The sequence below is a fragment of the Xenopus laevis genome, chromosome 6L, assembly GCF_017654675.1.
Source record: "Xenopus laevis strain J_2021 chromosome 6L, Xenopus_laevis_v10.1, whole genome shotgun sequence".
NCBI lineage: Eukaryota > Metazoa > Chordata > Amphibia > Anura > Pipidae > Xenopus > Xenopus laevis.
In genome coordinates, this window is record NC_054381.1 from 89,838,461 (window position 1) to 89,861,709 (window position 23,249).

The 23,249-nt window shown below is 37.0% G+C and overlaps 1 protein-coding gene across 8 annotated transcripts in view; it reads left to right on the forward strand.

Moving 5' to 3' along the window:
- The window catches only part of relch.L (RAB11 binding and LisH L homeolog), a 79,329-nt gene that overhangs the window by 13,648 nt on the left and 42,432 nt on the right, over window positions 1-23,249 (forward strand). For 5 of the 8 annotated variants that reach the window (XM_041566256.1, XM_041566257.1, XM_041566258.1 and 2 more), the window contains exons 2-12: window positions 4,179-4,268; window positions 9,391-9,462; window positions 9,576-9,631; window positions 12,004-12,117; window positions 13,563-13,745; window positions 14,320-14,411; window positions 15,114-15,422; window positions 16,248-16,323; window positions 16,985-17,080; window positions 17,205-17,228; window positions 22,829-22,941. In XM_041566256.1, coding sequence (XP_041422190.1) covers window positions 4,179-4,268; window positions 9,391-9,462; window positions 9,576-9,631; window positions 12,004-12,117; window positions 13,563-13,745; window positions 14,320-14,411; window positions 15,114-15,422; window positions 16,248-16,323; window positions 16,985-17,080; window positions 17,205-17,228; window positions 22,829-22,941 — 1,225 coding nt within the window. The remainder of the gene's footprint in view (window positions 1-4,178; window positions 4,269-9,390; window positions 9,463-9,575; window positions 9,632-12,003; window positions 12,118-13,562; window positions 13,746-14,319; window positions 14,412-15,113; window positions 15,423-16,247; window positions 16,324-16,984; window positions 17,081-17,204; window positions 17,229-22,828; window positions 22,942-23,249) is intronic. The other 3 variants (XM_018267715.2, XM_018267714.2, XM_018267717.2) reach the window with 2 other exon arrangements.

Here is a 23,249-nt window from a genome sequence, read left to right on the forward strand (position 1 = left end):
CCTGCGATGCTCCCTAGAAATGTATCAACTAAATGTTGCAAAATTGTAACAGTTCAGAATCTGCACCTGAATTACTGAGCTGCCAGACTCAAACACCAGAGACAGGAACATTCAAGTTTAAATTTAGATTTTGGAAAAAAAGTAAAAAATAAATAATGGAAGGTAATTGAAAAAAGCCTTTATTTCTGGGGAACAATCTAAAAACAACTGAATTGAAAAAAGTGTTTGGAAGGTGAACCACCACTTTAAGAACATTTCTCTCATTTGACTGTTCCTCACACAAGAGTGCCAAAATTCTCATCCCTATCCTTGTTTAGACTACAGTAACTCACTGCTGTGCAGACCCCCCATGTCTGAACCAAAACCACTATTATGGAATTCAGAGAAATTTCGGTTGAATCTTTTATTATTGATTCTGTCAAATCCAAAACCAAATCCTAATTTGCATATGCAGATTAGAGTAAGGATCTTCAAAAATTTGATTTTTTTTTTTTTTTTAACTCTAATTTTTTTAGGGTTTTTTTTTTTTAAAATATGCCATATCATAAATATGCCCCCTAATACATCACTTAAACACATCTTTTCAGTTAAGCCCTCTGCAGCCCAAGCCCTCAGCAATTTGACTATCCACATATCCCCCCTTACTCTTTGCTCACACATATACTAACTGCTGGTTTCCAATCTTTAGTATGCACTTATCACCATTTATTTGATTTCCTTTCCTTCTTAGACTCTAAGCTCTCATAAACAGGACCTTCTCCCTATTGTCTCCAGACAATATGCAAATCAAATTGATTTTGGTGAAATGTTTGTATATGTAAACTGTTGGGTCTTTTATTTGTATCCCTTTACCCTGTAAAGCACTGCATGGAATGATGGCTCTATAATCATAATAAGAATACTCATAATAACAGTATTATGGGGCAAGGGACATGCCAAGACATTCACAGTATCTCACTTCAAACATTTATTTATGTAATATCACCAGTAATAATAATATAATAAATAATAAAATAACACTGAGTCATTGAAAAATTCACATGGAAAACTTTCCCCATATCACACCACAAGGCAGTGTCTCTGCATACCTCATGTCAGCCACTTCCTCCTGATGCGTTTCCGATTTATAGATTGAGAACAATAATACCTGAGAGAATAAATAGTCATTTTGAATTAAAAACATTTCTTACATCAATATGTAATTAAAGATATTGTTTTTAAACTATTTTAAGTTTTATTGAAATATTTGGGGGTCATATATGTTTTTAGTTTATACATAATATTGATTGCACAAATGCACTTTAACCCCTGCGCTCCTATAACACCAGCCTCTTCCAAGCCAAACAAACCTACTTCACTCATTAACTCCCTTTCTAAAAAACCAGCACAACTTTTCTCCACCTTTAACACTCTCCTTTCCCCTTCTCCACCCCCTCCATGCACATCTGTCTCTGCTCAAGATATTGCTGAGCACTTCAAAAACAAAATTGACACTATCAGAAGGGACATTAAACTACTCAACCCCCCTAGACTTCCACCACCCTCCCTCCACACTCCCCAGTCTCTCCTGTGCTCCTTCACCCCTGTCACTGATGAGGAAGTCTCAAAGCTTTTGGCCTCTTCTCACCTCACCACCTGATCCAATTCCCTCAAAACTTTTCCGCAATACCAATCCTTGACTAATCAAAGCCTTAAGGGCTTGCAAGGGCTGCACCCCTCCTCTGAAACGCTCTCCCACGGTCTGTCCGACTTTCTCCCAACCTTTCTGCTTTCAAGAAATTTCTTAAAACGCACTTCTTTCGAGAAGCCTACCCTCACTCTGCTTAACTAACAAACACAACACCACATACAGTACCACATTTCTCACCCACTTAATTCAATCTTGCCCACTCCCACACCTTGTGTATTACTCCTTTCCATTTAGAGTGTATGCCTATACATAGGGCCTTCCTCACCTTTTTGTACCTGTATTGATTGTGTTGTAGGTAACTCCATATGTTCTATGTATATAATTCATGTGATTTAGTTGTATAATCACATTTACTTTACAGTGCTACGCTATATGTTGGCGCTATGTAAATACATGTTAATAATAATAATAATAATAATAATAATAATAAAGTGGCAAAAGCAAATAACTGCTGCCCTCAAACTTGTATTGTGTCTCAAAAGGATAGTTCACCTATCCTAGTTGAGTAAACTTTCAGTATGTCCTATTCTTATCAAAAATGATTATAATTAATTATTATAATTTAATATTATTACTTATTATTGCTTAATCTTTTTATTCAGGGACTCTCCTTTTCATCTTCTAGTCTCATACATCCTGGTTGCTAGGGTAAAATAAGAATGAAATAACTCAAAATTAAAAAGAGGATCAATTACAAAAGTGAACAACCCTTTTAATAGTGGTGCTGTGAGCACTTTGTGCATACAATTTACATTTAACCTTTTGACAGCTTAGTTTCCCTGTGGAATAAAAAAAAAAGTAGTAATTATTTTTGCATGCTTTAATGATTGATTAAACATTTTCACTTTGAAAGTTGTAGCAATTAGCAGCCAGAATCTGGAAACTTGTAAATTTGATAGAATTGTGCTGCATAGAAGTGTTATAGCATTGAGGACTGACAAGTTTTTGCTGCCATGGAAACTAACTGCCTGAAGTAGAAATCCCTAATTTGTGCAAATGACGTGGGTGTATTTGAAGGCTTCTCTTTATGTGCATGATATAACTAAATTTCCCATTATGACCTGATTAAAGGCTTTCTGTCACTTGTGCATATTATGAAGCTGAGCTGTTCTGTTCCTCCTGTCTTATAATTTCTTGGTGCAGTTATATGTTTCCCTCTAATATTTGTAGATCATGGAAGTAGATGACCATATGGGCTTTTACATAATGTTAAGGCGTTTCCTTGCTCTTATTATCTGTTATTTGGTTGTAACTTGGCTACAAAGTATTTATTCTTTTTAAGGGAATTGGTCCTAGAGGGTTGACGTTTTACAACCCACCGCTCAGCTCATACCATTCTTTACCTCTTCACTGCTTACTCAACTCCAAGGGGCCGCTTTTTGTGATTTAATAGTATAAACTAGTCTCCTTCATGAGTTTAGGATTAGGTAATTTATGAGACCACAGTCAGTTACCCTGCCTTACTAAGTAGCAAGCATTGGGACAACTCCACCGTTTTTCATTTCAATTTCCTACTTGTTTTGTGACAAAAGTCACGCTTTTTTTTTCCCTCCCAGCCCCTAATTTGCATATGCAAATTAGGATTCGGTTCAGCCAGGCAGAAAGATTCAGCCGAATCCTGCTGAAAAAGGCCGAATCCTGGATTCGGTGCATCCTACAAGCAAGGGTATTGTTCCTTCTCTTTCTTATAACTTTTACATAATGCTATTTAATCTGGTAGTTTGAGTTCTGTATATCTTTATAATTATGAGTTGTGGTTTGCTTAGCACATATTTGCACCTGGGAGTTGTGCTTCAGCGGTGGCTGGAGGGCTGTATTTGTCAGATGAATATGCTGTACATGCCCCTCACCCTTGCAGTGTGTTACAAAGATAGTGGCTTTCCACATTCTGAGGCATCTGTATTGTGTTAATTCAATATGGGGGTTAACCGCTTCCAGGATATTTGTAAGGGTGGCAAGCAACGTACGCTGATCAGGTGCCTTGTGTGTGCCTATCTTAGCAACATGTAAGAGTAAGGTATGGCTGTCAAAGTCACCTCTAAGTGCAGTTTTATAGATACTGTAATACCTAAGAATTGTTTACTCATGTGACATTTCAGCATTCCTGTTTTAGCCATGTTATTTGCCATGGATTATTCACACCATCAATATTTCTGCAGCTCACTTGCTATAATATACAAGTTACTATATTCATTGACCAAGACATAATTCCCTATATAGGAGTATTCTCCAACTGCTTTGTTGCTGCTTATCAAATAGGGGAGAACTGAAACTGCAAGCAACAAAGCTCTATTTATTCTGCAATTGTTTTTGATCATAAATCATCACCTTTATATCTGTGAGATAAATAATTCTCTAGCATGCATTTCCATATAAAGTTAAATGTCCTCTTTAGTAAAGACTATTGCCACACAGAAATATACTCTATTGGTTCATGCATATTCTCTGTTCTAAATATTTGCTTCTCAACCTCTTTTTGTCTTTTTAGACAGAGCTGGTAGTATTAGTACACTTGATTCACTGGATTTTGCACGATACTCTGATGATGGCAACCGAGAGACCGATGAGCACGTAGCAGGTGAGTATATCATTTAACTATTTCATTTTACCAAAAATGCTAAATATTCTCTCTGACACCGGAAAATGTTGTTTTTAATCTAAAGAAACCGCTTCTCTTAAATAAATGCGTAGGTGCAATAACCAATAGTACTACTCAACAAGTAGCCATTTAATTGTTACCTGTTTAAAAGGTTGTCGCTCCTGGGCAAACGTATTTCCTTTTATTACATATGGAGGAATGTTTAAAAGGTTATGTACTTCAGTACACACACACATACACACACACACACACACACACACACACACACACACACACACCATATCTTCTGTACTGTTGAAATTTAAAGTTGTTTGCAACCTCTCTTTTTACCCTTTAATAAAAAGATGCTAATGTAGGCAAAAAAAACCCAGACTTGAAATTTTTGGCCTTCTGTGAAACCAGTACAATTCTAAAGCATACTGAATCATCCCAAACTTCCCTTTAAGGATAAGTAATTTATATTAAAAATAATATTGCTAATCTTTGTGCAACATTTTTTGTATTGTTGCATTCCATATTCTGTGTCTTTTTGCACCTTCTCTTCAACCAGATTTGTATTCCTTGTGGTCCTACTTGATTTGATGTCAGTTTGGTTGATTTTGCCAAGATGAACATACTGACACCTCCTTTTATGGTGTGAAAGTGTGCTTTCAGATTATGGGGTCCCATATCTGTACATTATAAGGTATTCACTAAAGAGAACTGTACATGCTACATAAGCAGATCTGTTATCATTTGGCTAAATAGGTGATTAAATCTGTAAGCGGATCCGAAAAAAAACTTTAAAATGGGCACTGTCATGAGCGAATGAGGAGGCAGACAGTATTGGCCTGTGTATAATTAGGTTTTGTACGATATTCATTGCATGTGTGAGACTAGACGACCAATATTAGACTTTGATATTGGTCTTTCGCCAATCAGACAAGATGGAAAAATGTTATTGGGTGCCTTTGAAGGAGCCCAAACATAGACAAAACGTAATGCTGAAACATCAGAGGTAGATGTTTTTTCTGCCTGCATATCTGACAATTCCGCTCTTAACGTTAGAAGTGAAAACAAACAATCTTTGCAGGAAAGATCATAATTGTAACGTATATGGCCACCTTTACACCTGACTAGAATCTTTTCTTTGTTACTATTTATAATGTGCAGTATGACACCTGGGGTGGGCAAAGAAAGCAAGTTTACCCTACAAGCCTTTTCACATCATAAGATAAAAATGGAATGTTCACTGTTTTTTCTGTACCTTTTCTGCAAGTACTTGTCAGAAAATGAGCAGGAAAAGAAATTGTCAGTGATTGCAGTAGCAACCAGTCCATAATTAGCTTTGAACAGTCTACTTCAAGTTATAAAATGAAAGCAAATATCTCATTGGTTGCTACAGGTAACAGAATTGGTGCATTTTAGCACCTATGTACATGCACAAACCCCTTTCAGCACTTATTAAAGTGCTATTAACTGCTTGGGTGTTTACACCCTTAACATTTTTATTTTTTATTAGTATCTCACACAAATAACAAATCACTCAATTTAAATTCCTTAAAGGAACAGTAACGCCAAAAAATGAAAGTAACTAAAATATAATGAACTGTTCCCATGCACTAGTACGATTGGTGTGTTTGCTTTAGAAAGAGTACTATAGTTTATATAAACAAGCTGCTGTTTAGACATGGATCAGCCATTCAAGTCTCAGGATTCTATTTTGTGCATGTGTTATCGGCTATGTAACCTATTATATTCTATTACAGAGCGTATCTGTTATCTGCTTAGTAAGATGCGCCCTTTCTCCTTTTTCAGTTTGAATGACTGCCCCATTTCAATTTCTATAAACTATAGTAGTGTATATAACTTTTACCAATGCAGGGCAATATACATGATATTTTACTGGTGTTTTTTTGGTGTTACTATGCAAAAATGTGTTGATTTTTTTTTTTCTATGGATCCTACCGATGTTAAGTCAACAATAAGATGTCTCTTAATTTGTATTAATGTTCAAATACTATGTAAAAAATTAGTGAAGAAATGTTCTGAGCTCAGTAAGTTGTATATTTCCTATTTTACACTTGTTAAGTGTTATAATTATTTAAAATAAACTATACTGAAAAATATGGTGTGTTTTACATGTTTATTTAAGGGCTCAGTTACTGTACATGAATGTTATGACCTATGTCCCTGCCTTTCAAATTCACATGTTCAATTTATTTATTAGTTATGGTGGATAAAGAGTATGTTGGCACAGGGTACATAAGCTACCTGTACCACGTGGTAAAAAAAATCACAGAGAAAACCTTACTCCATCTCTATGATCCAAAATCCCATTTATCTTTTATAACCTAGAATACCTCATTTACAAACCACCTGCTGATCATACACAGCAGATAGTAGCAGACATAGAGGAAAACTCCCATGTAGCTGAGCCCTAATAGGATGTACTAATGCTCGTGGACTTTACTCTGTGGAAAGGAAGCATACAGCAGAGTGTTTGTGTTAGTTTTGGTCCTTTCACCCTAAATATGGAGTGAGTCTAATCATTGCCTTTGTACATTGCTTTCTTGCTGTCTGACATGGGTTTTCATCATCTTCATTTTGCCTGTTTTTTTTTTTTATTTATTTTTTAATTTTATTTCTGCATTTTTTTCACCGTTCTTTTATTTTTGCCCCTTAAATTCCGGCTTTTATGTATATCATGTAGAATGTGCTATATTTGTTTTTTTCTGAACGTGCAGAAAGGTTTGGCTTACAATTGGATTCTGCCCTAGTGATAGAAGCAAACATCACATAGTCATCACATAGAAATCATTTCTGTCAACATTCTTTATTCAGCTTTCTATGTATTCTTTTATAAACTAATTAAAGTTTCAAGCAGTTAGTCAATATATGTTTCTGTGATAGGTAAGATACATTGCTCAACTGTAAAGCTCTTTGGTACAGTAAAAATGTGCAAGTTTGGTCCAACAGCTAATTTGGGTTTAGGCACTAGAGGCTCCATAGTGCCCAGTGCACACGTATCTGCTGGTTTAGCAGTGTTGACACAATTTTTGGTCCAGTGGATTAAACAATATATATACTATATGACAAAAATCTGCACAATTCTAAGCAGATTCTAATGTGAAATTGGTTAGTTTGCACCTGGACACGTGCCTGGCTTTTGGGCAGAAAAATGTTGTACGCAAAACCAACCCCCCGGCCAGTGGGTGGCATGCTGCCCCGAATGTCTGCTGCCCTAAACCCAGGCCTTTATGGCCTGCCCACAAATCCAAACCTGGGCTGAATAAATTAATTAAACACCCTAAGCAACTTCAGTGTGTGTGACTAATGTTTCTAGTCATTTTAAATGCCAGTACACAAAGTCACTGTAGTTCAGTTTGGAAAAGTGATAATATTAGTCTAGTTTGGATACACACACACTGAACAACTCAGGGTTATGGCTACTGTCAGACCTGGCTGTTTCTCAGCCTGCAGAAAGACACAGGCCAAGAAACAGCTTGCCTCCACTCTGATGTGTCTGCATCTGCATTTTCATGCTAAAATTTGCTCAGTGTGTCTGAATCCCAGTTGACACTGTACCTGCAGGTGCAGACACATCACAGAGCAGAGGTAAGTGGTCAGGCCAAGGTAACAGCCAGGTCTGACCATAACCTTAAAGGGGTGTTCACCTTTTAGCTAAGTTAGTATGTTATAGAATGGCTAATTCTATGCAACTTATTAATTGGTTTTCATTATTTGTTTTATAGTTTTTTAATTATTTGCCTTCTTCTGACTCCAAAATGGGGTGTTACTGATTATAAACAAATGCTCTGTATGGCGAGGTCACATAGGGTGCTTACGTTGCGTTTTTAAAATCATACGGTCAAGCATAAATATGCCAATAAAACCACATGTGCATGATAATATGCATTTTTGAAATTGCAAACTGGAGAGCTGTTAAATAAAAAGCTAAATAAGTCAATATCCACAAATAATGAAAAATTAAAACCAATTGCAAATTGTCTCAGAATATCAATTTCTATATCATACCAAAAATGAAAGCTGAACAACCCCTTTAAATGATTTCTTAGTAGACTTAGGTATGAAGTTCCCTTATCTATCTTCTTCTAACTGCACTTTTATCCCTAATGTAGTAAATTGTGGTTTATACACTAGAAGAACTGAATTAGTCCCTTAAACTTACCACACTGTCTGAGGGAAAGTTTTAACCTTGCCTCATGGTTGAAACACTAATTAAGTATGAGGAAACCACAAAGGGCAAATATAGAGCAGTTTGGTCAGTTTTACCTATATTTACCTAGAATCCAGCTAAAGCTTAGCATACAATGTACTTGCAAAATACTTTGTAGAGAAGCGCACACTGCATAAGTGAAAAGCCAGAGTGCTTGTAAAAAATTTCAATAAAAAATATAGCAGGTCTTGAGAAAAAGTTTTATTTACTTATTAGCTAACCCTATGGACATAAACTGCTTTTGTTTGTTTGCTTTGAGAATGGTCCCTGGCTGTATTAAAGTTATTGTAGGCTCTTGAATTCCAACCCTGCTTGTGTAAACTTTCCATTTAATCTGAGGATCCAGCATGGGGCCAGGCCCATTCTGCACCGCACTCACTTGTGAATAGGTCCGAGCGCACATTCCCGAACAGCCAGGCAAAGAAGAGAGAGGGGACCGGAGGCAAAGCAGGTACGTGCCTGCCCCCCCCCCCCACGAGCTTTGTGCCCTAGGCACGTGCCTACTCTGCCTACCCCTTGTTCAGGCCCTGAGAGTATCCAATAACTATCCTTGCTTTTATCAGCGAATTTTCAACAGAAATTCAAAATGGCAACACGCTGCTGCATCCTTGATTTCTTGTCACTCAACATATAGCCCTTGTCAGACTGCTTGAAATGAACACGGCTCCATGCGATTCTCATGTACATGAAAATGATTATCAGACTGCTCTTAAGCCAACTCTGCTGCATGCTTGCATTAGTTCCATTAAGACTGCATGCTTTCTGTTTCAATACAAACTGTATATATTTTTTTCCACACCCATCTTTGCTTTTCATTTTTTATTTTTGTTTCCCTTTTCTTGGTTGGATGCCTGTGTGTGTTTAATCCAAATCCCTGTCCAGTCCTGGAGTTTGAACTACGGAAAGCCAAGGAGACCATTCAGGCTCTCAGGGTCAACCTGACATTGGCTGCAGGTGCCGTACTTCCAACTTTTTTTTTCTTCCTTGTGTTTCAGCTGTAAAAACAGGCAGCAAATTTTATGGTATGATTTTTAGACTGTCATTTTGCTTGTTTTTTTTTCTTGCAGAAAATGAAGTTCCTTTGCAGGAACGAAAGAATTATACATCAAGTCCTGAAATTCAGGTATGTGCTCTGGGAGGGTGTGCCTAAGGAAATGTTACCACACTATAATGTGATTAGGGTGTGCACATGCCACTTAGCATAGTGGTTAAAATGATTTATTCTGGTGTTATTTACCTGCTGTAAGCAGCGGCGCTGCGACAATAAGGCGAGTCGAGAAACTTGCTTCAGGCAGCAGTGCCTTACTGGGTACCAGGGGTGGCAAAAATGCTGCTCCTGGTACTTTAAGAGTTCAATTTCCAGTTTTCAAACCAGAAATTCAGCTCTTCTAGCACAGAGAGCGCAATTATGCTCTCTGCGCTAGCATTCTGGCCTCTCTGCTGCCCTCGTAGACCCCCCCCCCCGGACCCCCTCCAGTGCGAAAAAGGTGAGCACATGGGGAGGGGGCGGCAGCAGCAGCAAGCTGCCTCAGGTGGCGGAGGGGCCAGGATCGCCTCCGGCTGTAAGGTTGGGCTTGATATGGAAGCCCTTAAGCTGGCCATAGATGTGCAGATTTTATTCTTTGTGCAACAAACACTTGTTTGTTTCAGTCTAATGATCTACCATTAACCATTAAGATTAAAATAAGTAGGAAAAATAACATCAGGCAATGTTCTGGCCATTAATTGACAGGCAGCGATCGTATGAAAGTTATGTTCGACAAATAGTAGTTACAGTCACCCACTGATATCGCCAGATAGGCAATACATGCAAAGATCTTATCGTTAACCAATATAAATCTTTTAACCTGTCTGAACGACCGATTGCCATGATACGAGAAACGGTGGAACACGCCATGTTGCCTTCTGACATTTTTCACTTTCAATGGGGGTCACTGATCCCATCAAAAAAACAAATGCTCTGTAAAGCTACAAATTTATTGTTATTGCTTCTTTTTATTACTCATCTTTCTATTCAGGCCCTCTCCTATTCATATTCAAGTTTCTTTATCAAATCAATGCATGGTTGCTAGGGTAATTTGGATCAGATTGCTTACATTTCAAACTGGAGAGCAGCTGATTAAAAATCTAAATAACCCAAAAACCATAAATAAAAAGTAATTTAAAATTTTCTCAGAATATCACTCTTTCCATCATTCTAAAACTTAACTTAAAGCTGAACAACCCCTTTAAGTCATGTTTAAAGTTCTAAAATGTCTACCATTTGTTTTGAGCTGCAACACAGCAATGAAATGCTTTTTGGGACTTCAAATGAATTAAATTGACTCCTTGTTTCTGTTATTTAGATAACGTTCAGCAGACTGATGTTCAGGAAACCTTAAAGAGTATTTTTAAACAATTGGAGTTTAAAACACATCTTGAAATACATATATGTCCTGTTATGTTCTTTATCAGCAAAGAACACAGTGAATCTTGGTTTTGTGTGAAGTTTGTATTTTGACCAAAAACTATTAATACCATTATTTAAGAGTTAGAATCTCTAATATAAATATATATATACATACACACACACACATAGGGCATAGAAAGTCTTATTGTAAAGCACGCCATGAAAGTGATCCTGTGAATCTCAAATTTGGAGCCATAATCTATACTGTGTTTACGACCTACCGTAAGTGATGTCAGAGCCCTATTCAATTCTTCAAATGGGATTATCCTAGAGTCTGCCCTGCCCTTCATTTCTCATATCCATTCACTTTTTAAATCATGTCACTTCCACCTAAGGAACATATCCACCCAAGATGCCACCAAAATTCTGTCATCATATCACGTCTAGACTGCTTTAACGATCTACTCTCTAATTTTCCTTCCCGTCAGAGACTGTCACCTCTCCAGTCCATAATGAACACTTCCGCCAGGCTTCTTCACCTCAGCAACCGCTCCTCCTCTGCCATGCCAGTCCCTGCACTGGCTTCCACTACCGTTCAGAATAAAATATAAACTAATGACCCTGACATTCAAAGCACTTCATAACTCTTCTGCACCCTACATCTCTGAACTCCTCTCTGCTTACTACGCTACTTTACTGACCTGATTTTCAACTTTTCTCTCATTACCCCCTCACATGCTCATTTTCATGACTTTGCAAGGGCTGTGCCCCTTCTCTGGTTTTCTCTCCCACAGTCCGACTTTCTCCCAACCTTTCTGCCTTCAAAAGATCTCATAGAAGACACTTATTTAAAGAAGGCTACCCTCATACATCTCTCACCTGATTGTTATGTCTCATTCCCTTCTCCTTTAGATTGTAAACTCTTTTGCACAGGGTCTTCCTCACCTTTTCTACTGGTTGTTATATATGTAAATCTGTATGTTCTATGTATCTAATTCATGGGATTTTTTTGTATAAACGCATTTATTTTACAGCGCTACTCAATATGTTGGTGCTCTAAAAATACATGTTAATTATAATATATTCATGTGCTTTGTTTCTTTTAGGAACCCATAAAGCCTCTAGAAAAAAGAGCATTAAATTTCCTTGTCAATGAGTATTTACTGAAAAATAATAACAAGCTCACTTCAATAACTTTTTCTGATGAAAATGATGATCAGGTATGTTTTTTTTTTTTTTTTAAATTCTAATTTATTTAAATACACCTTACCTTTGTTATCTTTATACAGTCTTTCACCTTTCTACCTTCTACCTAACCACCTACCCGTTGGTACTGTCACTAAGATATTATCATATCTTATATGCTATACTAGCTCGAAAAATCATTGTACAGGTATGGAACCTGTTATTCAGAATGGTTTGGACCTGGGGTTTTCCAGAAAAGGGGTCTTTCTATAATTTTGATCTCCATGCATAACATTTTCTATAACAAAATGTAAATGTTAATTAAACTCAAGAGGATTGCTCTGCCATAAATAAGGATTAATTATATCTTAGTTGGGACAAGTATGTGGTACTGTTTTTTTTATTACAAAAAAAAAGAAATCATTTTTTTTTAAATGTGGATTATTTGTTTAAAATTGCATATTACAGAGATGACTGTCCCATAATTCGGAGCTCTCTGTATAATGGGTTTCCAGATAACAGATCCCATACCTGTACATAGTAGCTGCATGTTAACTGCAATGCTAGTAATACTTTGTGTATAACTGATGATATGTGCCTAGGCAACTTGCTCTTGCTATATAGTTTCCCGCCTTGAAAGCTGCATGGGCGTGTTCTTCCTTCCTCTAGTCTACCTAAATATCTGACTGTTAATCTTTATTGTAAATAAATATTTGTTCAGACCTGCATATACAAAAAATAAATCCTATACAGGTATGGGACCTGTCATCCAGAATGCTCAGGGCAACCGGAAAACTGATTTTTTCCGTAATTCCGATCATACTTTGTCTACTAAAAAATACGCTAATGCAGAGAGCAGAACAAGGGCATTGGTAATCCTGAATTTTTTTTTTACCCCACCAGAGGTGCAGGCTAATAGAGCCCACACTCTGGTTATGGGATACATTTTTTTTCTTTTTTTCATGTGTTCATCAGAATGGATCTCAGTAGATTTCAGCCTTTTGTGTTGACCATTGAATGTAAATAATTTGGGATTTATGTGTGCTTATTGAGATGTGTACAAACATTTTCGTGGTAGTTTGTAGTGATATCTGTTTAATATTCATTAATCACAAATGTAGTGTGGTTTGTAGTATGGGGATACACCACTGAAATGCTGAAATATTAATAAGGTTGCTGTGGAAAAGCATACTGTTTGCAAATTTGGTAAATAAGCACATAGCAAATGCACAATTTTTCTTGTAGTCCAAATATAAAGTCACCTTAATGAACTGAACAATTTATGCTCATCTAATTTGAAATATAGTGTTAGACATGATTTGGATTTTCTTCCACCATACTCTAATAATTTGTTCTGATAATTTAAACACTTTTCATTATGTTAAAAAATTATTCTAAAATATGTATTGCTATTGCAGAAGAAACATTGTAAGGAAATCATCATTTTGGCAGTATAACATGTTAATACTTTCCTATGCAGGATTTTGAACTTTGGGATGATGTAGGCTTGAATACTCCAAAGCCACCAGACTTGCTGCAGCTTTATCGCAACTTAAGTATCCATCAAACTGTTTCAAAAGATGTTGCAGACATTGCAGTTGGTGTTAGTGAAGGTGACCTGGAGCCCACCCAGGCTGTTACACCAGATTCCAATATTTCCCAGGTAAACTATTAATTTGACATCAAAGTGGTAAATGCAGAACTGAAAAATATTAGAAGTCAAGGAAAATGAAAATCACAGAGTTTTTGTTAGGCACTCCCCTGCGATTACAATTGCTAATATTCACTGAATAATGCACTGGCCTGGGGGTATATTCCTATCATCTCCACCATGTTTAGCTGATTCCCAGTGGTCCCTTTCAACTATCCAGAAGCACACACAAGTCCAATATAGTCTATAGCATCTATACTGCACATGTACATGGTCTTAGGTAGCCAAGGATTTTTAACTTAACTTGTCCTTTAATTGTTGTAGATATTTATCTATTCACACTGTTTTACACCATCACTACACACTTATTGCTAAGGTTGCTAATTGTTGCCTTTTTGTTTTCCTTTTACCATAATTTTTATCTTCACATCCTTTATCCGAATTCCTATTTACCTCCTTAGTTTTACTTATTTCCTTCAATTTTAAAGCTGTACCCCATCTGTTCCCATCCAACAGCATTATTCACTCGTATATGCTATGCAAATGCAGCATGTATTTAATATTATTATTGGTAACTTTCTTTTAGCAATCTGCAATAATTAAAGAACTGGAAGATAAAATTCTCCTTTGCGACAACGAGAAAGCTGCTTTGTTGGAGCAAATTGGCAGTCTTGAGAGGTAAAGATTCCAATTTTTTTTCATCCTTTAAAGGCTAATGCTTATATTGTAAAGTCTTGTGATCAGGGCCTGTCCCTATTCTTTCTTAATAGCATGCAATTTTAACCGCATCTATTCTGGTGAAATGTTGCATCCTTTAAAGCACTGTGCGAGATGATGGCACCATATAAATAACAATATTAATTTGTCTTGTGGCAAATGTAATGCCTTTGCTAGGTTGTCTGGATAGCAGTAATCAAGGGTGCTGTATTAACTTCTTTAAAATCAGCCAAGCAGCTTGTGGCTGCTTTGATCAACTAAAGCCTTGTATCAGTCATTCAATTATTAGTACGTGAGAAAGAAGTAGTGATGTAATATGCAAAAAGCAATATTTACTGCATAGCACAAACACATTGGTAACAATCAAAATACTTGCCCTACTACATACTAACCACACACAAAAACACAAACCTTACATATTCTGATCAGTCCAGAGTGCGTGGTGCAGTCGCGGTACAACATTGGACCTGCCCAGTTAGCAGGACCAATACAAAATGCAATCCCAGGCCATCCTGGCATGTACATATCAACAGCATTGGACTCAGAGTAATATTCACGAATAAATGTGCTGCGATTTTGGAAATGGTGGAACTTTTTGAGTGGATTCTGTATTAGCTTTTATTTTATTTTTTATTTCAAGCACATTTACAATTTATTTTATAGGCAAATTGAATGTTTTCAGAAGGAAAGTTCTGCTTCAGAGGTTTGCACTGCTGCCCCACCAACCTCTGGTAGATTGCAGAGCCAGAATTCAGAAGAGAATGACCACTACATAGATATCCGAATTCCAGACAGTGATGCTAAATGTGAAGTAACAGAGGAAGGTCTGCCTTCTCAGCAAAGTGAATCTGAGCCACTCTGTCAGGTGTCACAGGATATCTCTCCTAGCCCGGACGTTGCAAAAATCTGCAAGGCGACACTCCTCTCTGCTCCGCCCAGCAAAGACGGTGTCCACTTCGATAAACCTAATAGGTAAGCAATGTATTGCTGTAAGTAAAAAGAAACTAACTTTTTTTTTTTTATTATGTGCTACTTCCATACGGAGCACTGCACTGTACATTGACAGCACTTGGACTTCTACAGCTTTGCTGGAAGACATCCACAAAAAAACAGAGGAACGTTATATAGGTGTTTTTATGTTTGAAGGAAGAAAAGAGGGCCCAGTCAGGATAACCAATAATTAGAAAATGAAAAAGAAATTAACGCTCATTTCCAGACCTTTTTCAAGATTTTTGTGACCCATTTAACTCGTTCTGCTCTTTCCTTTCACGGTCCCCATTTTGTTGTCCGTGAGCACATGGGTGCCATCTAATTTAGAAATAATATATTTTTTGTCTACATAAGGGAAGATTAGATTGCACAATGTACTGAGAAATATGGGCAAGTCTCACACATCTTCCACATTCATAGCATTATAATGTTGGTGTCATGTGAAGAAACCACATAGAAACGTTAACCCCATGATGGATTAAACTCATGTTCTATTGCGATAAAGAACGTGTTTCTCAAATTAACTTTAGTTTAATATTGTGTCCAGTTTTCACATCCATATAGCTTGGGAATGTACATGTAGGTTAATGTAGTGATATATGGGGTACAATTATGACACCCAAAAGCCTGCTCTCAATTAAAATTGCTGCAGTCATAGAAATTGTATTTTAGTTCCTGTTTGGGGTAGTAATAAACAGTAGAAAACGGTAAAACCAGAGCATTTGGTTTAACTCATTTTAACAAAGCTGCCACTGCCTTGTTTTATATTCATTAAAACTCACATTATTTTGATATTGTCTTTTGTAGGAAACTGTCACCTGCATTCCAACAGGCACTGCTCTCTTTTTGTCGGATGTCAGCAGATAGTCGCTTGGGCTCAGAGGTAAATGTGGAAAAAGTTATTTCTATTTGATTGATTTATGATTTTCATGCAGGTTTCTAAAGTCAATAATTAAAATGTGCTGGGTTTTTTTTTTGTTGGTTTTTTGAAACAATTCCTCTTTTATTAAACAAAGAATAATCGCAGAACACAAGCAGGTTGTAAACATTTGAGGAAATTGCATTGTATTCTGTACAAATCAATGTCCAACACATACATTAGTTGACGTTTGAAATAGTATAGAGCCCTACCATGACTACTCATATTGTGGAGTAGGTGACAAACTGATTAAATCTGACGTGTAAGTAGACACAGCGAGTGGAAGTAGATTCAACTTATATTTTAAAGAATTAAAATGAGACATAAAAGTTGTTAAAAAAAAAAAAAAGCTTTTATTCACAATATAAAGGCAATGTTTCAGTGTGAAACCGATGTGTGTGGGAGTCATTGCAACTTTTGATATCACCATGTATTGTACCAAATACAAAATATAGGTTTTATGTAATTAAAGACAAAAAGATTATTTTATGCTCAAGCCTAGTTATTCAGTGCTTATTGTTTATTGCCCTTTCAAATCCAGATTAGTTGTTGGGAAGGTATTTACATAGGTGTTTATTGCATCTCACTCTGACTGTACTCTATTTGTGGTACTCCGTTTGAAAAGGTTTCACGGATTGCTGACAGTGAAAATGGAGTTATGAAGATGCTTGGACGCTGCCTGCCTCATATTGTTCCGAATGTGCTGCTTGCCAAGAGAGAGGTAGGGTATGCCATCTATCTTATACTCGGTTTTCAGTTTCTCTGCACAAAGGAGAAAATAACAAAAAAACTTTTAAATTGTAGTTAGTTGACATTCCTTTTTTTGTGCATGCATCTTCTTCTAGAGAATGGTTGTACATCTGTGTCAGGTGAGTCCAGTGCTGCTGCATGGTATCCTGTCCTTTCCCCTATATGCTTTGGATACAATATCCTGCTGGAACCCACAAGCACTGCTTTCTGGTACCTTGTCTGTATTTACCTTTCTGTTGGCATTGATGCACAGAATAGTCAGGCTTTTAGAGAATCTATAGGAATCCTTCTGTGTTTTCTCCCTAAATAGTAAGATTTTAATAAAAAAATATATTTAGTCTGTTTTGCTTTATTGTTGCTTTACTTCATGTGCACCTGAACCTTATCCTTTAGAAAATCACCTTTCAGCTCCGTATTACCACCATTCTTTTGATGATAGCTGGCACATCTATTGTAGTAAAGGATGCCACAATGGTTAAAGGGATTTTATTTAACTTGTCTCATCTTTGATGCATCTATGGGATTTTTTTTTTAACAAAATTTGTTATGCTTGTCCTCAGAACCCACCAGTAATTTTATTCTGAGTTCATTAAGGAAGAGGAGGTCAGGTAATGTGGATTATTGGCATGAGTCTATAAAGCTGGTTTAATCCTTTAAAAATCTAGAAGTTTTTTTTTTTTTTTTTGTTTCAAAAAACCAGTTTGAAAGGAAATCATGTAAGAAATCCACTGATTTTAGCCAACCATATTCCTACCCCAAGAGGTTGTGTGACCTATCCCGCTCAGTCTTCTTGTTTCAAGCGAAAGGGGTGCATTCTGTGATACTGAAGTTCCTAATTCTTTTCTTAGAGGACTGACCACCACCCACCCTGCATTTTTAAAGTCCCATCCTTCCTCTTGCTTGACCCCTCCTGCACCTTCCATACTTCATACTCTCACTATGTCTCTTCTTATTTGCTGCACTGGGACTGAACACCTTCTGGCTGCTGATTGGATAATCTGCCAGTCACTCCTGCACACACCTCCAGCATGCTTCTGATCTTATTTCAGGTTAAAGGAACAGTTTAGTGTAAAAATAAAAACTAGGTAAATAGATAGGCTGTGCAAAATAGAAAATGTTTCTAATATAGTAAATTAGGCAAAAATGTAATGTATAAAGGCTGTAGTGACTGGATGTTTGACATAACAGAACCTAACTTACTGCTTTCCAGCTCTCTAACGCTGAGTCAGTCAGCGACTTGAAGCAGGGCCCACACGGAACATAACTGTTCAGTAAGTTTGCAATTGATCCTCCGCATTCAGCTCAGATTCAAAAGCAAACCGTTATGACCCATGTGGCCCTCCCTCAAGTCACTGATTGGTTACTGCCTGGTAACTAATCAGTGGAAACCAAGAGAGCTGCAAAGCAGGAAGTAGTGTTCTTGCTATTATGTTGCATATCCATTCACTCCAGCCTTTATAGATTACATATTGAAAAATGTTTGTATTTCGCACAGCCTATGTGTATCCAGTTTTTATTTTTATACTGAACAATTCCTTTAAGGAGGGGAGATGGGGTCAAGCAGGCAGAAGAAGTACTTCCAAAGCTTTAGACCAGATTGTAACTTTGAGAAGGGTGAGCAGTGCTCAGTCCTCTTAGAAAAGAAGAATGGACTTTGTTACCCAGAAAACATCATTTTCACTTGGAACAAGGGTGATGACTCAGACAGCCTCTGGGGGACAGTCCATTTAAAGGGGTCGTTCACCTTTGAGTTAACTTGTAGTATGATGTAGAGAGTAGGGTTACCACCTTTTCTGGAAAAAAATACCGGACTTCCTATATATTATCTTTTTTCCCTATTAATAACATTAGGATCAAACATCATTTTTCCAGGGTGGCAACCCTAGTAGAGAGTGATATTCTGAGACAATTTGCATGTGGTTTTAATTTTTTATTATTTGTGGTTTTTGAGTTATTTAGTTGTTTATTCAGCAGCTCTCCAGTTTGCAATCTCATCAGTCTGGTTGCTAGGGTCCAAATTACCCTAGAAGCCATGCATTGATTTGAATAAGAGACTGGAATATAAATAGGAGAGGCCTGAAAAGAAAGATGAAAAATAAAAAAGGAGCAATAACAATACATTAATAGCCTTACAGAGCATTTGTTTTTAGATGGGGTCAGTGACACCTATTTGAAAGCTGGAAAGAGTAACATACTAAAAGTTAACCTGAAGATGAACTACCCCTTTAAGGCAAGGACAGGGTATTTCTTACTTTTCATGTTGTGCTTTCAAACTGTGTTTGTGTCAAAAATGCATTAATTTCTACCAGTTTAGACAGCCTCAATGCGGTTTTATCATAACAAGCTGAATGGGCTCATGTCAAAAACAGGGGTATATTTTCCTTTTAAGTCAAACCTACCCACGCTTCAGAACAATGGTTTTTAAAGACACATTTGAAAACTGCTGCTCCATAAGGATAAAGAAACAATTACATCTATACCCCAATTATGCTCTTTTAGTTAAATACATGGAATATTATCATAAAAGGGTAGTTAAAGGGGATGGAAACTCATATACAATGTTGCCTACTGAAAGAAATTTAATATAAGCAATAATATAAATTTATTAACATGTTTTAGTTATTTGTCAATGTTATTGACGTTAAATGCAGTGCTAGTCAACGCTAGGGGTTCTCACCTTTATGAGGCCCGTACACCTCTTCAGGATGTACCACCATTGTTTTATGATCCAGCAGCTCAGTGGGAATTGGCATTTATTTGGCCCAGTAGAGACCTTATATCAATCACTATTTGTAAACTTGGGGATAAAAAGGGGTGAGCTGTGCTGCTTTATAGCAACGATACATGCCTATTAAATCTGTTAATCCAAAATCCTATTGCATTAGGGCTCTTACACATGGCCGATTTTACCTGTGCTCCCCTGCGTTGCGCTTTCTTCCTTTCAGCCGAGGGGAGCGCAGGAGTAGACGCAGTCCATTATTTTGAAGGGGGCTGTACTCAAACAGACACATGTATGTGTCAAACGCAGGTGAAATCCAGCATGCTGCATCTCAACCTGCGTTTTGCGCTTGCATGCGTCTGTGTGAGTACAGCCCCCTTCAAAATAATTGTCTGCGTCTACTCCTGCGCTCCCCTGCCACTGAACGGAAGAATCCACATAGCAGGGGAGCGCAGGTAAAAACGGCCTTGTGTAAGAGCCCTTAGGACTACAGTCAGCTCCTCATGTCTCCAATGAAATCTGATTGCTGATTCAGTGGCTAAACAATTTGATCAACCTGATTGGGCCAAACACCATCAAAGGTCTGCAAAGCTAGCAGATCTTAGCCTTTGTATTCAGTGTTATTCTGCAATTAAAAGTTTATTCTGATTGATGTTAAAAGGGGCAGTAGATCCCCTTGTTCATCATAAGTGCAATGAATAGGGCATGTGGTGGACATACTTTTTGTCTATTGTTCTAATTAAAATAATTTATGTTAAAGGGATCCTGTTATCGGAAAACATGTTTTTTTCAAAACGCATCAGTTAATAGTGCTACTCCAGCAGAATTCTGCACTGAAATCCATTTCTCAAAAGAGCAAACAGATTTGTTTATATCCAATTTTAAAATCTGACATGGGGCTAGACATTTTGTCAATTTCCCAGCTGCCCCAGGTCATGTGACTTGTGCCTGCATTTTAGGAGAGAAATGCTTTCTGGCAGGCTGCTGTTTTTCCTTCTCAGTGTAACGGAATGTGTCTCAGTGGGACATGGGTTTTTACTATTGAGTGCTGTTCTTAGATCTACCAGGCAGCTGTTATCTTGTGTTAGGGAGCTGTTATCCGGTTACCTTCCAATTGTTCTTTTGTTTGGCTGCTGGGGGGGGGAAGGGAGGGGGTGATATCACTCCAACTTGCAGTACAGCAGTAAAGAGTGGTTGAAGTTTATCAAAGCACAAGTCACATGACTTGGGGCAGCTGGGAAATTGAAAATATGTCTAGCCCCATGTCAGATTTCAAAATTGAATATAAAAAAATCTGTTTGCTCTTTTGAGAAATGGATTTAAGTGCAGAATTCTGCTGGAGCAGCACTATTAACTGATTCATTTTGAATTTTTTTTTTCCTCATGACAGCATCCCTTTAAGATATATGGGGCAGAGGTCTCTGGGGAAGTACGTTTTTACGAAACGTGTCAGACCTTGGGCTGCTTTGTCCTTTTAATTGAATGTAACGAATAAAGACGGATGTTTTAACTTCACATTGTACTGAACGATCTTTCGCCTTAGGAGTGCGCTGCAACCTTTGGTTCTTCTTTGCACAAGATATATGGGGCAACCAGGGAAATTTAAGATATTCCATGTTTGTTTCTTGAGGTAGAAGATTAGTTCTGATAATGGAAACAGACCTTTGTGATACTAGCATAATGGACTTCTGGTATCTGTGCTCTAGTAATCTAAATATCTAGCTCACAAGAGCCAAATATGGAATAGCTTCAGATTCACTCTTTGTCTTGTTTAGCAAAAACATAGATTTTTTGTGATTATAACAATAGGCAAAAAATATGTTTAGCATAAGCCCCATGTATTGCACTTATGTTAAAAGGGATATACTGCCACTTTATCTGAGCAGTAGAATATGTAAAACCACAAGATGGCACCATAGACCCCTATTAAATGATTAAAAACTGTTTTACAAATGCAATATACAGGGGACCTGTTATCCAGAATGCTCGGGACCTGCAGTTTTCCGGATAACGGATCTTTCCGTAATTTGGATCTTAATACCGTTAGTCTACTAGAAAATCATGTAAACATTAAATAAACCCCATAGGCTGGTTTTGCTTCTAATAAGGATTAATTATATCTTAGTTTGTATCAAGTACAAGGTACTGTTCTATTATTACAGAGAAAAAGGAAATCACTTCAAAAAATTTTTCTATAAAATGGAGTCTATGGGAGACGGACATTCTGTAATTTGGAGCTTTCTGGATAACTGATTTCCGTATATTGGATCCCATACTTGTATTTAACATTTTGTTTGGTTGCTTTTTAGAATATTTGTGTACCCAGGGCAGTGACCCATAGAAAACAGACTTAACTTTTGTTGATAAAATATATATTTTTTTGCTTTGGGTTATGATCAGGACAACTTTGCACCATTTTACTCTCTGAATATCAAATCACCTCTCTGTTACTTAGTTTAGTAGTATTTAAATGAATGTATGTAGTATACACAGCATTTTAATTTCCTCCATTTTTTCAGCAAAATCCTATGGTACACCATAACGGTGTTTCATGTTCCTCTCTAATACTTCGTTTTTTTTTTTTTTTGTTTTTTTTATAAGCAAGGTAGCAAGATAAACAGCTTTATTTAACTGCTTAAATAGAGTGAAAAACAGTAAATCTGCTCAAATGGAAGTTACATTTAAATTATAAATGCATGTTTTAAGGCCTGCGTAATGACCATATCCTTTTAAACTATAGTATGTATTGTAGCCACCCATATAAGAACAGTTGCATACAGTAACTTACATTCTGCTAAGAAGCATATGTAGGGTCTATGCTTTAATTATCACTTCAGAAGTCTGCTGCAGCTTGGTCTAAAGAATGGCCTGTCCTTGCAGATGCAGGTAACATATAGTCTCTTCTTCTGGTGCAATTTTGCACATAGCTTGGTGCAGAATTAGTGTGTGTTATTACTTGTACTGACCTTGATCCACTGCTTTCTCACACCCAAAATATAGGAGTTGATACCACTAATACTGTGCACCGCCTGCCTTCACCCAGAGTCCAAAGAAAGAGACCAGCTCCTACATATTCTGTTCAATTTAATCAAGCGCCCAGATGATGAACAAAGGTAAAGTTTTCTTCTGTATTCTGTTTTGGGAAAATAATTTTACTTGTATTTTCTTTTATAAGTGACAGTGTTTGAAGTAGCAATGATGCAAATTTAGCATGTCCGGCCTTAGTACTTATGTGTACATTTATGAATATAGCATTAATCAAAATAACCTATTTCTCATTATCCTCTCACACTATTAAAAATAGACTGAAAGCTGCTTTTTAGAGTATTCTATACCAGACATAGACATGTCAGAGCTGTCTTGGAAATGAACATTTAACAGGAGTTCCATCTCTAACTAAAATTTCTGAAAAAATCCATTT